This window comes from Ammodytes marinus, assembly GCF_949987685.1.
Source record: "Ammodytes marinus genome assembly, chromosome: 12".
NCBI classification, from domain to species: Eukaryota; Metazoa; Chordata; class Actinopteri; order Uranoscopiformes; family Ammodytidae; genus Ammodytes; species Ammodytes marinus.
The window spans coordinates 1049267-1064205 of NC_137216.1; the positions used below are offsets into that span (position 1 = coordinate 1049267).

The window sequence follows — 14939 nt, forward strand, 5'->3', positions numbered from 1 at the left end:
AGGCCTACACTTAATAGGCAAATACTGAATAGAGGCTGTGTGTGTGTGTGTGTGTGTGTGTGTGTGTGTGTGTGTGTGTGTGTGTGTGTGTGTGTGTGTGTGTGTGTGTGTGTGTGTGTGTGTGTGTGTGTGTGTGTGTGTGTGTGTGTGTGTGTGTGTGTGTGTGTGTGTGTGTGTGTGTGTGTGTGTGTGTGTTTGCGTAGTGACCATAGTGACTGACTATGAGTGACAGATGGTAGCTCCTATCATATGTGCGTTGACGGTCATTTGGCCAATCAGAACCTGTATTTGTCTTTGAGGGGCGGTGACATCAGTCAGTCAGAGCCTCTGCAGGGAAGTTGACTTTTTTCCTCTCTCCTGTATTATTATTTTACCGTGTTAATGTGCCTACTTACTTTATGTGAATAACTTTTTTAAATAAATACACAGAGTTTGCTTTGTTGTTTTATTCGGCCGTTTGCATTGATACGCACGCTAATTAACGGCCGCGACTCGCGGACAGTCACTGCACATTATCGTGTGTATCTGTGTCTGTGTACACGAGAGAAACTCTGTGTAACTGGAGAGTGGTGTTGGTAGGCCTGTCACGATAACACATTTTTCTGTGCGATTAATTGCGCCAGAAATTATTGCGATAAGCGATAATATTGCCGTTTTGAGACCATTTTCAACAAATATAATGATAATGGCATAATAATGCAAGTACACCCTTTCGAAGATCAATAAACTTTAATTTTTAAAGAACACTGGAACTGGACGTCTGGAAGACATTTAAAATATCCAGAATAAATTAAAAAAACAACCAAAAACAATAAATAAAATTTACTCAGTCTATTTGTTTTTTCCCAAGCTGGGAAAACTGCATCGGGTGATTGTGTTTAAGGTGAAGATTCAGGTGTGTTGTATTGGCGCGTTTTGTTGATATTAGAAAATGCTGTGCTCTCAGCAAGCGCATCATAATTGCGCAGGTCTGAGCAAGACGGCTCCTACTCAAACAAGGCTATTGTTTTTAAACAAATGCGACATGTCGGCTCTCTCAGGTGAGTTGGTTCGCCCCGGCCGTTGGGTTTGAAGCCGATGTGCTACCACACGGCAGCTGTCGCGTTCGGCTTAGACACCAACTTTTTATTCCTCCACATTTTTGTTTTGTTGCTCTCCTCCTCACGGGGCTCTCATGCTGCACTGTAACGCCAGGGCTCCCCCTCCCACACAGAGACCATGCAAAAAGTGACTGACACGTGACAAGGTGGTTTACTCGTTGTGCCCTCAACTCGGCCTTTAAGGCAGCGCTGCAGGAAAGGCACCATTAACCATCACCAACTGAATGCCCTAACCCTGCGCGCTGCCTTGAAGAATTCAGTTGGGGCAAAAAAACACCAATCCGGCGAGAGGGCAGATACACACCAGAGTAAAAACGTTTGATATCCAGTGTCTTTGATAGATAGACACGAGGAAAACAAACAAGCGTGTGAATGGAAATTATCGCAGCTGGCAAAAAATTATCGCTCATTTTAATTTATCGCGCAATTAATTGATTTATTGCATATCGCTACAGGCCTAATTACGTGCATGCATAGTGGCCTAGTACAATCAACACGGGGAAGGAACTGTTACTCGTGGATGCGCAAATTAAATACAAAATATTATTATTAATATAAAAATATTTTTCTCATGTGGAAATAGCCTTTATTGTAGGCAAATGTCTTATCTTTCTGCGTACCTCCTGCAATACCCGTACGTACCCCTAGGGGTACGCGTACCCCCGGTTGGGAATCACTGGGCTAGAGACTTACTTTTTTTTGACATACTCATGAATTGATGATCTACAAGTCTGGCCCGCGGGCCGTATGTTTGACACCCCTGATTTAGTATTTCAAAATTTTTAAAAAACGATCAGGTCGTAAAGGTGAGGATGTGCTGAACAAAAAGATACCAAACTTTGAATGGCACGATAATCATTTCTTACTGTAGTTTAGTAAGGATGAATCAAAAAATGCACAAACGGCCAAAATAGCCCCGGACCTCAGAGCATTAAGCTGTATTGAATCCCAGGTGCTCTCGTGGTTGGCTAGCATCTTGGATTTGCTCACAACAATATCAGACTGTGTCTTGCCCATTTCAGCTTTAACTGAGCCAACACTCTTACTTATTGCTACCAAGTCTGTTTGGATAGCTTTTCATTTTTCCTCTGTGCCAATCCCCATTGCTTGAAGTTGATGGAAGCGTGACACAAGGTAGCCATGTTGCTTCTCTAGCCCCGCGTCCGCCAGGGCCTCCTTTTCAGATTTCCCTCTGGTTACCGGGCTTTTTAGTTGAATCAGCCATTGCTTCTTACAGACTGCTCTACGACGTCGTATGACCAAAAAAAAAAGTTCTTGATAGAACTTTTTCTTTATAAAATAAAGAAATTTGAAATACTGGGTTGCGCTAAGGGATCTATGCTGCCATCTTGACCAGCTGGTGAGGTGACTCCACAGCGGTATACTTTGAAATTGGTTTTCATCCCTTGCCTAGTTGAATGTTCCTTCAATATTTATTTTCAGCAATAGTTTTACAGGTGTCCCTTGGCAGATAGGTTTGGCTGATGAATGAATGCAATAAAAGTAGCCTGCCAAAAGTTCTCACCTCTCCTATCTGTGTCCTCCAGGCCTTAAGAAACCAGTCGGTAAACAGCAGTGCCAACCTGGTGACCTTACCAAACACAAAGGCCTGGACATGGTACTGTGTCAGCATCCAGTCACGCTCTGACTTCTACAACAAGACCAGCAGATTCACCTCCCCCTACTGCAGACAGACCCAGGGTAACTAATCCAATGACTTTGCTTTCTGTAGCTTTAGATCACAAATAGTAGTGGGCTTCACAGTATGACATCCTCTCCCCTTAGACCAGGGGTGTCAAACTCATTTTGGTTGAGGGCCACATACAGCCTCTCTGATATCAAGTGGGCCAGACCAGTAAAATAATGGCAAAATAACGTACATATGTCAACTCCAAATCTTTAGCTTTGTTTTCAGTACTATGCTTTATCACTCAGCCTACATTTCGTCACCCTCTTAAAATAATGGCCTAAGTCATATTTTCAAGTTGTTCAGAAAACAGAAAAAACTGAACCATACATAGAGTATATGATATTTATGAATCATTTCAAACAAAAAGGTTATGACAATAGATGACTATTGATATAAAAATAAAGATGTCAGTCAATTGTGTAACATGAGAGGATAAAATGACTTAGGCCAATTTATGAACATACCTTTGCGATTTACGCAATTTTTAACCTGACTTGGGCCAAATTAATTCTGGGATAAGTGAGGCAAAACAGTGCATTTCTTTTTTTCCCCAACTACTGTAACATACCATGAGGAAGGGTATGCCACAAACATTTGAATATGCTAGTGGAGCACACATAGACTCATGAGACAGAGGGAAGTTTGGCTGTGAATGGCACCATTAATCCACTCTACCGACGCAAGACTACAGACCCGGCACCCCACAGCTCTCATGATATTCAACGGAGACTTCAATCATGTCTCCCTCTCGAAAACTCTGACCAGCTTCACACAGTATGTGAAATGTAAAACCAGAGGAAATAAAATCCTGGACTTGCTTTATGCCAATGTGAGGGAGGCATACAGCTCCTCTCCCCTCGGCCAGTCTGATCACAACCTGATACACCTTACACCTGTGTACAAGCCTGTAGTAAGCAAGCTGCCGGCTACCACCAGGACTGTGAAAGTGTGGTCTAGAGAGGCTGAGGAGGCCCTGCAGGACTGCTTCCAGGAACAGACTGGGATCTGTTCCTGGAGGACCACACAGAGGACATTGAGGGACTCTCCCATTGCATTACAGATTTCATCAGGTTCTGTGAGGACAGCGTTGTACCCATCAAGAAGGTCTGCTGTTTTCCTAACAACAAACCCTGGATCAATAAGAACATTAAAAACATACTCAACAGGAAGAAGAGGGCTTTCATGGCAGGAGACAGAGAGGGGGTAAAATCAGTTCAGAAGGAACTGAGAAGGGAACTAAGGGCGGCCAAAACATGCTATAAGGAGAGGCTGGAGGGCAAGCTCGAAAGGAACAGTGCCAAGGAGGTTGGGATGGGATGAAGAAGATCACGGGACACAAACTGCCAGGTCCAGCTGTGGCGGGCGGACATAAACGTGCAAATGAGCTGAACCTATTTTTCAACCGGTTTGACTCAACCCCTGCCCCAGTGAGCTCAGCAGGTCAGTCTGAGAATCACCTCCAACTCAACATCGGCAAGACCAAGGGGCTTCCGCCGGAAGAGGAAGGGGGTTGAAATAGAGACGGTGGATTCGTATAAATTCCTTGGAGTACACATCAACAATAAACTGGACTGGTCAGACAACACAGAGGCCCTCTACCGGAAGAGTCAGAGCAAACTCTTCTTCGTCAGGAGGCTCAGGTCGTTTGACGTGTGTGGCAGACTACTAAGGACATTTTATCAGTCTGTGGTAGCCAGTACGCTGTTCTTCGCTGGGGCATGCTGGGGAGGAGGCATCAAGGCTGGGGAGTCAAACAGACTCAACAAGCTGGTGAGGAAGGCCATCTCGGTTGTGGGACTTTAACTGGACAGTCTGGAGGTGGAGAGGATCTTATCTTATCTTATATTTTCTTATCTTATCTTATTAATGCACACAATAAGGGTGCATTAATTAATTGTTATGTAATGCTTAATAAGCATTAATCAATGCTAAGTTAATGTTTTATAAGCATCAACTTAGCATTGAAGGTGGGTTAAGCGGGTCGTCTTTGTTAAAATTCCCTAGCCTAGGTGTATTAACAAGATTTGTCAGTGCTCACAGTATGGACCGGTAGCAGATTGGGAAGAGATATTCACTGATGTTGACAAAGTGATTTGTCAACAAACATTCTCAATAATCATTTACCACACATTTTACTTAACTGCTTAACTAAGGTAAGCATGAACTAAGCATTATGTGAATAAGCATGGTAATTAAACATAACCTTACTGTTAATGCTGATTAACCCCCTAACCCTAAACCTTATTGTAAATGTTTACCATATTTGGTTATAATTTCAAACGCTTATAAAATTGCCTAAGTCACTCCGTCTAGTGACTTAGGCTAAATAAAATGGCCTAATTCACACTCTTGACATAGGCCATTACACTAAAGGGTTGGGATCACATGATCTGTTCAACTGAGGATGCTGAGAGTTTTACCAGAGGTGGCCAGCATCACAAGGTACGGTGGCGCTGAGCATTCACAAAATAAAAAAAAGTTTCACAGCAGGATCTCGTAATTACGAGATAAGGATCTCGTAATTACGAGATAAGGATCACCCTCTCATTCATCAATAACGATGTCTGTGTGTGTGTGTGTGTTTGTGTGCAGACGAGGTGAACCTAGCCATAGGAAAACGTAGGCAATTGCCTTGGGTTCCGGACTACAATGGGGCCCATAATCAATACAATAATTTTAAATATTTATTTGCAGTTCATTCATTAATCAGCGATCGCATCAGGTACTGAGGGACACTCTTTCGGCTTTACGCCCGTGATCAGCTGCTGAGGTCCGACTGGGCTTTTCTCCTGAATAGTCCCAGTGACTGCATATCTGCACAAAGTTGACATGGCTGTACTCATTGTCATGCCCTCCTTGTAGAAAGTTCTTATGTGTTTGTATGAGTCATGGATCACACCGAGTTTAACGACTGCATTTAATCAAAGCATTCAATAAAACTGCGCGCCGATACAGTAACAAACAGGAGGTAAAAGTGAACTAGCCCACCGGGCATTCTGATTGGATGAGGCAACACAGTACGGTGGCTCCGGTGGCTCATAATGAACAAACTGCATATAAAAAGTGAAAGTGTGTCCCTCATTTCCCGATGCGATCGCTGATTAATGAATGAACAGTAAACAAATATTTAAAATAATTGTGGGGCCCATTGTAGTCCGGAAACCAAGGCAATTGCCTACGTTTTCCTATGGCTAGGTTCACCTCGTCTGCACACAAACACACACACACACACACACACACACACACACACACACACACACACACACACACACACAGACATCGTTATTGATGAATGAGAGGGTGATCCTTATCTCGTAATTACGAGATCTTTATCTCGTAATTACGAGATACTTATCTCGTAAATACGAGATCTTTTCTCCTAATTACGAGATCCTGCTGTGAAACTTTTTTTTATTTGGTGAATGCTCAGCGCCACCGTAACAAGGAGCTGATTTAGGCAAGAAAATCATTTTGGCAAAAAAGTGACTTATGCCATTATTTTAAGGGTGTATTCACACTGGGAAAGTCCGCTAGTTCACTTGCTTTGGTCCAGACCAAATAGAGTTTTGATTTTTTTTGTTTGGTGTGGTCCACTTTCATATTGCCCCTTTTGCAAGTGAACCAGCATTACGAAGCAAAACCACACGTGATCTGAGGTCATTCATTCATTGGACAGACATTCTGGGGTGGAGAGAAACAGGAAGTATGAAGTTAAAACTGCGAAATATATATCATTGATATAATATGGGGTTAAAAATTTAAATATTGCCTACATCTAACCTATAAATAAAGAGGAAAAACATCAAATTATTGTTGTTTCATATGGTTATAATATGTAGCCCTATGTCAATGCCACGTTATGTGGCTTGTAGCCTACAATGTGAAACATAATTTTTACTGTATTTTTGGTGCTGGACGCGCGTCACGCGAGAAGAATAGGCTCAAGCTGACACTCAGCTGATTAAGCTGTGTATCAGCTGGGTCGGCGCAGTTCAGCTCCAAACTGACAAGGGGATAGTATTGACGGTCCCGTACATGGGAAGCAAAATAAAAACACACATTTCTTGCGCAGCGTGAACCTGTTGGCACTGTGCGAGAGACGCTCCCCTCTCCTTCATCTGATCGCTGAACACATTCAGCATGTTAATGCGTCCTCTCGATCAAATGTAATATATTGTTCTGGGCTCCCGGTCAAACCACAACTTATCGTCCTAACAATGGCGACAACAACACTTTCCCATAATGTGAAGCTGACGGCTATTTATTAAAAAAGAAAAGAAAGAAAAGGCACAGTGCCTCCTGCATTTGGGTCGGATCGAGTCCGGACAAATTCACACCACAAACGAACTGCAGCAGACTGCGTTTGGAAACGCACCGAGACTACCTCTTCAGCTGTGTCTCGGAGCGTTTGTTTGGTCCGCCCCCGAGTGTGATTGCTGTATTCACACCTGCCTGAAAGATGCGCACCGAAGGCAGAAGTGCATCTGAGTTCGTTTCAACCGAACTAAACACGGCATGTGTGAATACACCCTAAGAGGGTGACGATTTGTAACCTACATTACAATAGCAGCAACATTTTATTTATTTTTTTGCTCAAAGATGCCAATACGCACTAATGAAATAAACAACTGTTGATTTGAGTACAACAATACAACAGACACTGACCTTACAGTTATGCAATTTTGTTTGCTATGTACAGGGACACATTTTGTGCAAACATGCAGACAGTACAAAATACAATTAAATAAAAGTGCAACTTCTACTGTTTTGATTTATTTTTAAATACAGAGGTTAGTGGTTGTTTTGGAATACGTTTTTCCCAATTTAAAACATAAAAATAAAGCAGAATTTAAAGCAGAAAATTAGGAAATACATCTTATAGGCCTACACTAGCATGCTCCTGCTCGTTTCGCGCGCATTAATTGTTCAGCACTAAAAATAATAATAATAATTTTTTGGTTTTTACTTTGCCATAAAGCACTAGAGGAAACATTAATAGCGGTGAAACAAGATTGCCATTTACCATTTTCCACGTTGCTAAAATGTGCTTTTTTAAATTTTGTCTGCCCCCTGGCTGCTGGAGTGAGCATTTTGGTTATTTCTTTAAAAATTCATAACTCCTCACAGGAATGGGCTAGAGACTTACTTTTTAAATTTATTTTAAATGCTCAGAAATGTGTGCTCTACAAGTCGCGGGCCAGATTAAATCATCTCGCGGGCCGTATGTTTGACACCACTGACTTAGACCCTTAGCTCGACTGAGAAAAAACTCACAGAAAAAAAACTCTTTAACAGGAAAAAACATTGAGACATCTCAGGGAGAGTGACAAAGGAAGGGATCCCTCTCCCAGGACGGACATACATCATAGTTGTCACACGTACAGAACAATAGAAAAGTAGTACAATCTAGTGTTGTAGTCGAGACAACCTAAACCGAGACCGGAGTGTACCGAGACCGACGCAAGACCAAGGCCCAATCTAGATCCACCCCCTACACCCTATCTCTATCCACTATCCCTCCGTTTGCGCGTTCGTGAGGAGGGCCCGCCATATTGAGTGTCGTCCCAAACCACAGAGCCTCGAGTGTGAGTGGGTTATAAAGCCCTCGATCACCGAGTCTGCATCGATGGTGGCTTAGCCCGCTTAGCCCTACGTTTGACACAGGTGTCCGCCAATCAATTAAGTCCGGAATGGAGGAGCCAACTTACAAATGAGAGTTCCATGGAGTTCGTTTCCCGAATTATAAATGAAACGTTCTCTTACCTCAAACAGACATTTGATTGATTATTTTTATGCATAGCCCTAAATGACGGAACCAGAGGGTAGCCTACAATATTGGAATTAACATGTTGTTTTACACTTGTTGATTTGATTATGCCACTTGTCTACCGTTAGTGTATTTTAAAGGCGTGAATAAAAGATAAAACGAAGGAGATGAAGAAAATGCCCACAAGTTAATAAGGGACAGTGATTATTATTTCCTTAAATTGTTAGCAAGATTTGTGTTTCTGTTAAAGCCGATGAGGGGTAGTAATAGCGGCGGTGACGTCAGTCAGCTGGAGCGCATGACTTTTCTTATTTATGACCACCCTTGCAGTGCATTATAATTTATGCACGCTAATTAACTGCCGCGATTCGCCGGTCGAAATGGCAGATTAACGTACCATGACAAGTGGAATACATGCCTTAGCACACTATTGTTCTTTTCCCTGGTGTTGTATGCTGCTGTGCATGTAAACTAAAAGGATAATTAAACAGCGGATCAAACACCCACCCGTTTTCTCCACTACAGACTGAGCTGGTAAAATTAAGAATATGCAGTTACAAAATGTTTAACAAAAAATAAATTATGCAGCCAAAAAATCATGGGAGTGTTTGTTTTTATTCAATACTACATTTTACTCTCACATGCGTAGCTTATGAATGTAAAGAGTGTTTCAGGTCAAATATAAATGTGGTGGAATTTTATTTTAGGGTAACTTAACAGTTAACTAGTGTCTCTAGGTTTCTTCCTGTTTCCGTCTGGCAAAGGCGAGGGCTTGCCAAAGCCGCGCCGTTGTTATACCCTCCCCTTAATGATCGAGTGGCACTCCACAGCCGCGAGGGTGACTCCACAGCGAGTCACACTCGCTCACGGAGTGGGAGTGCATAGGGAGTCATTTGGGAAAGGGCCCAAGACTTTGAGAAGTCCAGACCATGACAAGGCAGAGACCGGTCTGGAGTACTATAACACAGTACAGTGACACATGGACAGAAATGTTTCCATGCAGATATCGGTACTATCTGGGTGGGCAAATTCTAGTTGTGATTTTTGATGTACTTTATATCCCTAGAAGAGGTTTTGATATTATTGGTAGCTTTTTAGTGGTTATCCCCTCTTAAAGTAAAGGCTACTGTAATGGAGGCCAGACACTGCAGGTGCATAGGATTACATTTTTAAATTCTTATGAAACTTTGCCAGTTGATTACTAACATTAAAACAATAATTTTTTATACCACAATTTTTCCAGGAATGCTTGAATAAATATGCAAATCTAACTAAATATGCTTAAATATAAAAAATAAATTTGATGTTGGAAAAAGCCATTTTTGCAACGTTTATGTGTACAATGATTTTCCAGAACAGAATATGGATCCAGCCTTTTTTTTTTTTTTTTTTTTTAATCAAAAAATACTATCACAAAATAGTGTTGCCTTTTCTGCTTGTTTTAAGGAGAAAATGTATCATAATTCAGACGATTAACAACATATGAACAAATCCTTCTATAATAACCTTCAGAGTAGTGCTAAGAATGATTATGGAATGTTAAGTTGATGTCAGTGCTTCAGAAGGTGATTTATGATACATTTTCTTCTTAAAAACATGCCGAAAAGGCAACACTATAAAATGAAAAAAAGACTATCCATTTTCTGTTTAGTTAAAACTTTGGACACATATAAGTTGAAAATATTAAATAATGATTTAGGTCTGGCTATGTCCAACACCTAGTTTTTAGTTTTAGTTTTTTTAAATAAAGATTAATGCATATTAAGTCAGATAATGCCACATTTGCATATTTATTCAATATGTAATATATTTTTGTTTTGTTTTAATGTAAGTAATCAACTGGCAAAGTTTCATGATGATATCTATGTTAAAAATGTTACCCTATTCACCTGCAGTGTCTCTCCTCCATTACAGTAGCCTTTACTTTAAGAGGGGATAACCACTAAAAAGCTACCAATATAAAAGGTCTATCACATCAAAACCTTCTTCTAGGGATGTATAGGATATATAAAATCCCAACTAGAATGTTCCCACCCAGATGGTACCAATAAGTGACATTTTGGGACTCGGACCATGGACTAATCATGTTCATGGTTTACAAATGAAGTTGTGTTATACATACCGTAATTCCTTATTCTTATGGAACCTCATGCAAAACAGTGAAGCTCAATAGTTTGGCCAATAACAATAGTTTGGAAAACGTCCATTTGGCCATGGTGACCTCTACTTTTTCATTTGGCTTGGGGGAAGGTTCAAGTCCAAGTGAAGTCACATATCTATCATCAAGGGTGTAAACTCATCACATTTGTGACTTGAGTCCAATCCTCCGGTACACCATCATTGCTAAATTTGCCAATATAGCCAATGACCTATGATAATGAAGTGGAACGTCTGTAATATAGTCAGAATGCTTTTTGTTGTGTATAAAAAAAAAGATGGCATGTGTGTATTTGCCTGTGTGAATGTAGCTAGGTGACTATGGTTTGTGTGTTTCCACACTAACAGGTGCTACTCCGTGGTGGCAGATCTTTGTGTACTTCCTGGGCTCTTTGGTGCTCTGCTTCCTGCTGGTGCTCTTCTCACTCTGCAGCTTCTTCTGGTTCTACAAGACCCTGAAGGCAACGTTCTACCCCTCCATCCAGCTGCCTCAGGTCAGTCACACCTATGCACACACTAGTTCATCTTTACATTTGGGATATTACCTGGGTATACTATTATTGTCATCCTATCAGCTTTGAATGAGATAGAGCACATCATCTTAACCCTTTCCCCTGCTATTCCCTCCAGTATCTCTGTGACTCTCCTGGATCAGACATTCCTCAGCTGCTCTGCCCGGACCCCCAGTGTGAGCCGCTGTGTGATAAAGTCAGCCTGTGTCCAGCTCCACTCCAAGCCCCACTGGAGCCCCTCGCAGACCTGGAGCCAGACTGCAGGTAGCTACATTCATGTCTACAAAGAAGTAGTGCAATTATAAGAAATTACTCATCACACTTTATTGGCCAGTCTATTGGCCAGGTACTTGCACATTATGGGGAGATACAGTGGCTTGCAAAAGTTTTTATACCCCTTGAACTTTTCCACATTTTGTCACATCACAACCACACACATAAATGTATTATATTGGGATTTTATGTGATAACCAACATAAAGTGGAGCATAATTGTGAAGTGGAATGAAAATGATAGTTAGTTTAAAAAATATATATAAATAGAAAAACTGAAAAGTGTGGCGTGCAAAAGCATTCAGCCCCCCCTGAGTCAAAACCTCAATAGAACCACCTATCGCTGCAATTACAGCTACAAGTCACTTAAAATCCCAATAAAATACATTTGTGGTTGTAACGTGACAAAATGTGGAAAAGTTCAAGGGGTATGATTATTTTTGCAAGCCACTGTATGTGTTTTCAGCAGGCCAAATAATAAGAGTTCCTTTCCTCTGGTGTTTTCAGACACAGCTGTCAGGACAGCGGCGGCAGCAGGGACTCGGGAGTTTACTCCACAGGCTCCGCTGCACACCTGGAGCAGCTCAACATGAGCAACATGAAGAGCCCACTGCTCAGCAGGGACCAGGGCCTCACAGACATGTCTGTCTGAAGCCATGACAACAACAGCTGTTTGTGGGGTTAAGCATGTGTAAACTGTACAGCGTTCCCTTTATCTGTCAATGTGGAAGCAGGAGAGCAAAGAGGCCTGTCTCAAGAGGAGTGCCAGACTCACACAAACAAGGAACTAAACATATGATGTAATGTCACTTCTCTCCTGTGACAAACCAATCACGAGGTCCTGTCAGTGCTGCTTTGAACATCTTTTACATTCACCTCCTCTCAAACATCTTAACCTTGCACTCATGCTGTGAGTGATTGCTAGACAGCTCTAGTCTGACTCAATGTGGGTGAATGGGTTGGAGTGTATTTTTGTAGCAGTCTTCATTAATAATGCTTTTCTAAGTCAAATCCTAAATGATCTTATTAACTGTCACCTTGCTTTAATGAGTCAACATGAGCACCTTGTGCTGATTAGGTTTCAGCAAATAAACATAAGCAGAGGAAGTCAAATAGAATGATTGGTTGATACCAACAGTGATGTTAATGTTCTCAAAGCACTGTTGCAGTTGAAAAGACAATGGAGTCAACCTCTGATGTGCACATTTTTCACTAAACATAATTTATTAGATCCACTTAGCTTAAAAAAGCTATCCTGGAAATCCAGACCTACCGCTGGCAAATGTAAATTTGCTCAGCCAGTTGGTCTGGACACAATCCATTGAAGCTCATTAACTATGTCGGAAAATTCGGAGATGCCAATCTCGTTCTATCTGAAATGGGTAGGCCAGAGCCCTATGTATTGGGATCTGGGTATGGGATACGTTGTTTGTGTTTGAAACGGTTTTGGCCTCGACCCTTTACGATTTGGAAGACGGCACTCAAATCCTTCATTACCAAGTAAGAGGAATGTTCTGTTTTCCGACCGATGACGGCAAAAGTTTAATTTACCAGTTAACCCCACTGTTCGCTAAACGAACGGGGCTTAATACGTCACCTTGTGTATTGCTCTGATTGGTCGTAGTGCTATCCAATTGCGTGCAGTGGTATTTGAAATGCACGCATAGGTGCATTTGAGTTGGAAAGGTCTATTGATCGTAGCCGGACACTATATCGTTCTAGATGTGGGTCTGGATTTCCAGGCTATAAAAAAAATTTAATTTGAATACATATTTTTTCTACCATTTATGATTCTTATAGAATCTTGGTGCCATATTATTTTTGATGGTTCTTATGATAGATTTAATGTGTATCAAAGATAATATACTTTTTCATTGGAGCTATATTATTTCCACCGCTGTTAATCTTTTATCCTTGATTTTATGTTTTGAGGAAGAAAGTTGTTTCTTTCAGAACTATTTCCCCAAGTAAACATCCAGAATCTGAGATGATGGATTTTGGCTGAAGTCCAAGTTGTAAAGGTGAATGTGGATCATAGTTAAAGTTATACAGACAGCCAGAGTTATTCCTATACTTTCATATTAACACAACAGCTTTTACTCACATACATCACTTATTCTGTGATCTCACATTCAGCAAAGACGGAAATAAACTTTTCAAACATTTAGCAAACCAATTGTGTGGGTAGATGGAGAGGGTGGCTTATGCTCTACATAGTTTATTCAACAGCTGTCATTGATTTGTAAAATATGAATGTCCCCTTCCTGAATGTACAATGCAAGGATGTATGTGTGACATTTTGAGGCAGCAAGTTTTGTAAGGAAATACCAATCAAACCAGTCTGCATGTAGAATGTGATGGATAAAATGTCAGCAAAACAATTGTGAATTCAATGTATACCTTTTTAAAATCCCCCAAAACTGCCCAATTGAACTTCAGAGCTTGGACAAACAAACTGTTGGCCAACCTGAAGCTGGGACCAGTTTGACTTAATCCTTGTTGCTGAATGTCTAATCCTCATAACCTCAATATATTGCTTAACACGGTTGTAATTGTACATAACAATTTTGTGCATATTGTGTACCGGTCAAGCGAGTTGTGAATGTTTGCATCTACATTACCTATTTTAATGGACAATCTTGAACATGAAATAAATGACGTCTTAATACCAAACCTTGGTTAATATTGAATCACACACACAAACACACACACACTTTTCAAAAAAACGTTTCAAACATTTAGCAAACCAATTGTGTGGGTAGATGCAGCATGGAGAGGGTGGCTTATGCTCTGTGTACATAGGGAATCAATACCATAATTCCCTCCCGCAGAACATGAGGTCGCACCCAAATATGCAACTGGGTGCTCAGCTTAGTGGGGGCAGGTGTAATGTCAGGAGATATGACCTAGAGATACAGACTACAATCGTTTTTTGGACCAGGCATTAAATAGGTTTAGTAATGCTGTGAAAACAGCCTATTTAACATGGGAGTCAATATTGCTCTGTTTTGGTACCTGCCCTTAGTAGCCACTCTGCTGATGAACTGCATTTTTTGTCACTTCCACATTGGATGCTGGTAGAACTCGCTGTGGTTGGGGCTTGATTTTGACAGGAGTCCAAGTTGATCAGGTGAAAATTGGATGTTTGCTTTATTAAATATAAGCATGAGGTTTACATTTCAGCTTTTAGTTTTAACCCTGACTCAGTTCTGGATTACAAAGACCCAATACGCTCTCACATGTTGGGTTGCTCTTCTTTCTACACGTCTCTGTTGGATGATGAAAGTGGGCTCAGAGGAACACAAGGTCTCTAGGATCCAGGAGGGCCAGTGTCAAGCTGAATCCTGAGAGACAGCTCCAATCTAGCACATTGTTTATTTGTAAATTATGTTTTGTTGATTATTCTAGGGCTTCCCCCTTTCTTCTTTCTTCTTGGCCAGC

The 14939-nt window shown here is 41.2% G+C and overlaps 1 protein-coding gene across 2 annotated transcripts in view; it reads left to right on the forward strand.

Moving 5' to 3' along the window:
* Positions 1–14171, forward strand: part of LOC307258168 (interferon alpha/beta receptor 1a-like) — a 61915-nt gene extending 47744 nt beyond the window's left edge. For both annotated transcript variants that reach the window (XM_080037616.1, XM_080037617.1), the window contains 4 exons: positions 2648–2801; positions 11063–11208; positions 11345–11490; positions 12006–14171. In XM_080037616.1, the coding sequence (XP_079893742.1) occupies positions 2648–2801; positions 11063–11208; positions 11345–11490; positions 12006–12150 (591 nt within the window). In that variant the 3' untranslated portion in view covers positions 12151–14171. The remainder of the gene's footprint in view (positions 1–2647; positions 2802–11062; positions 11209–11344; positions 11491–12005) is intronic.
* Positions 14172–14939: the final 768 nt, after the last annotated feature.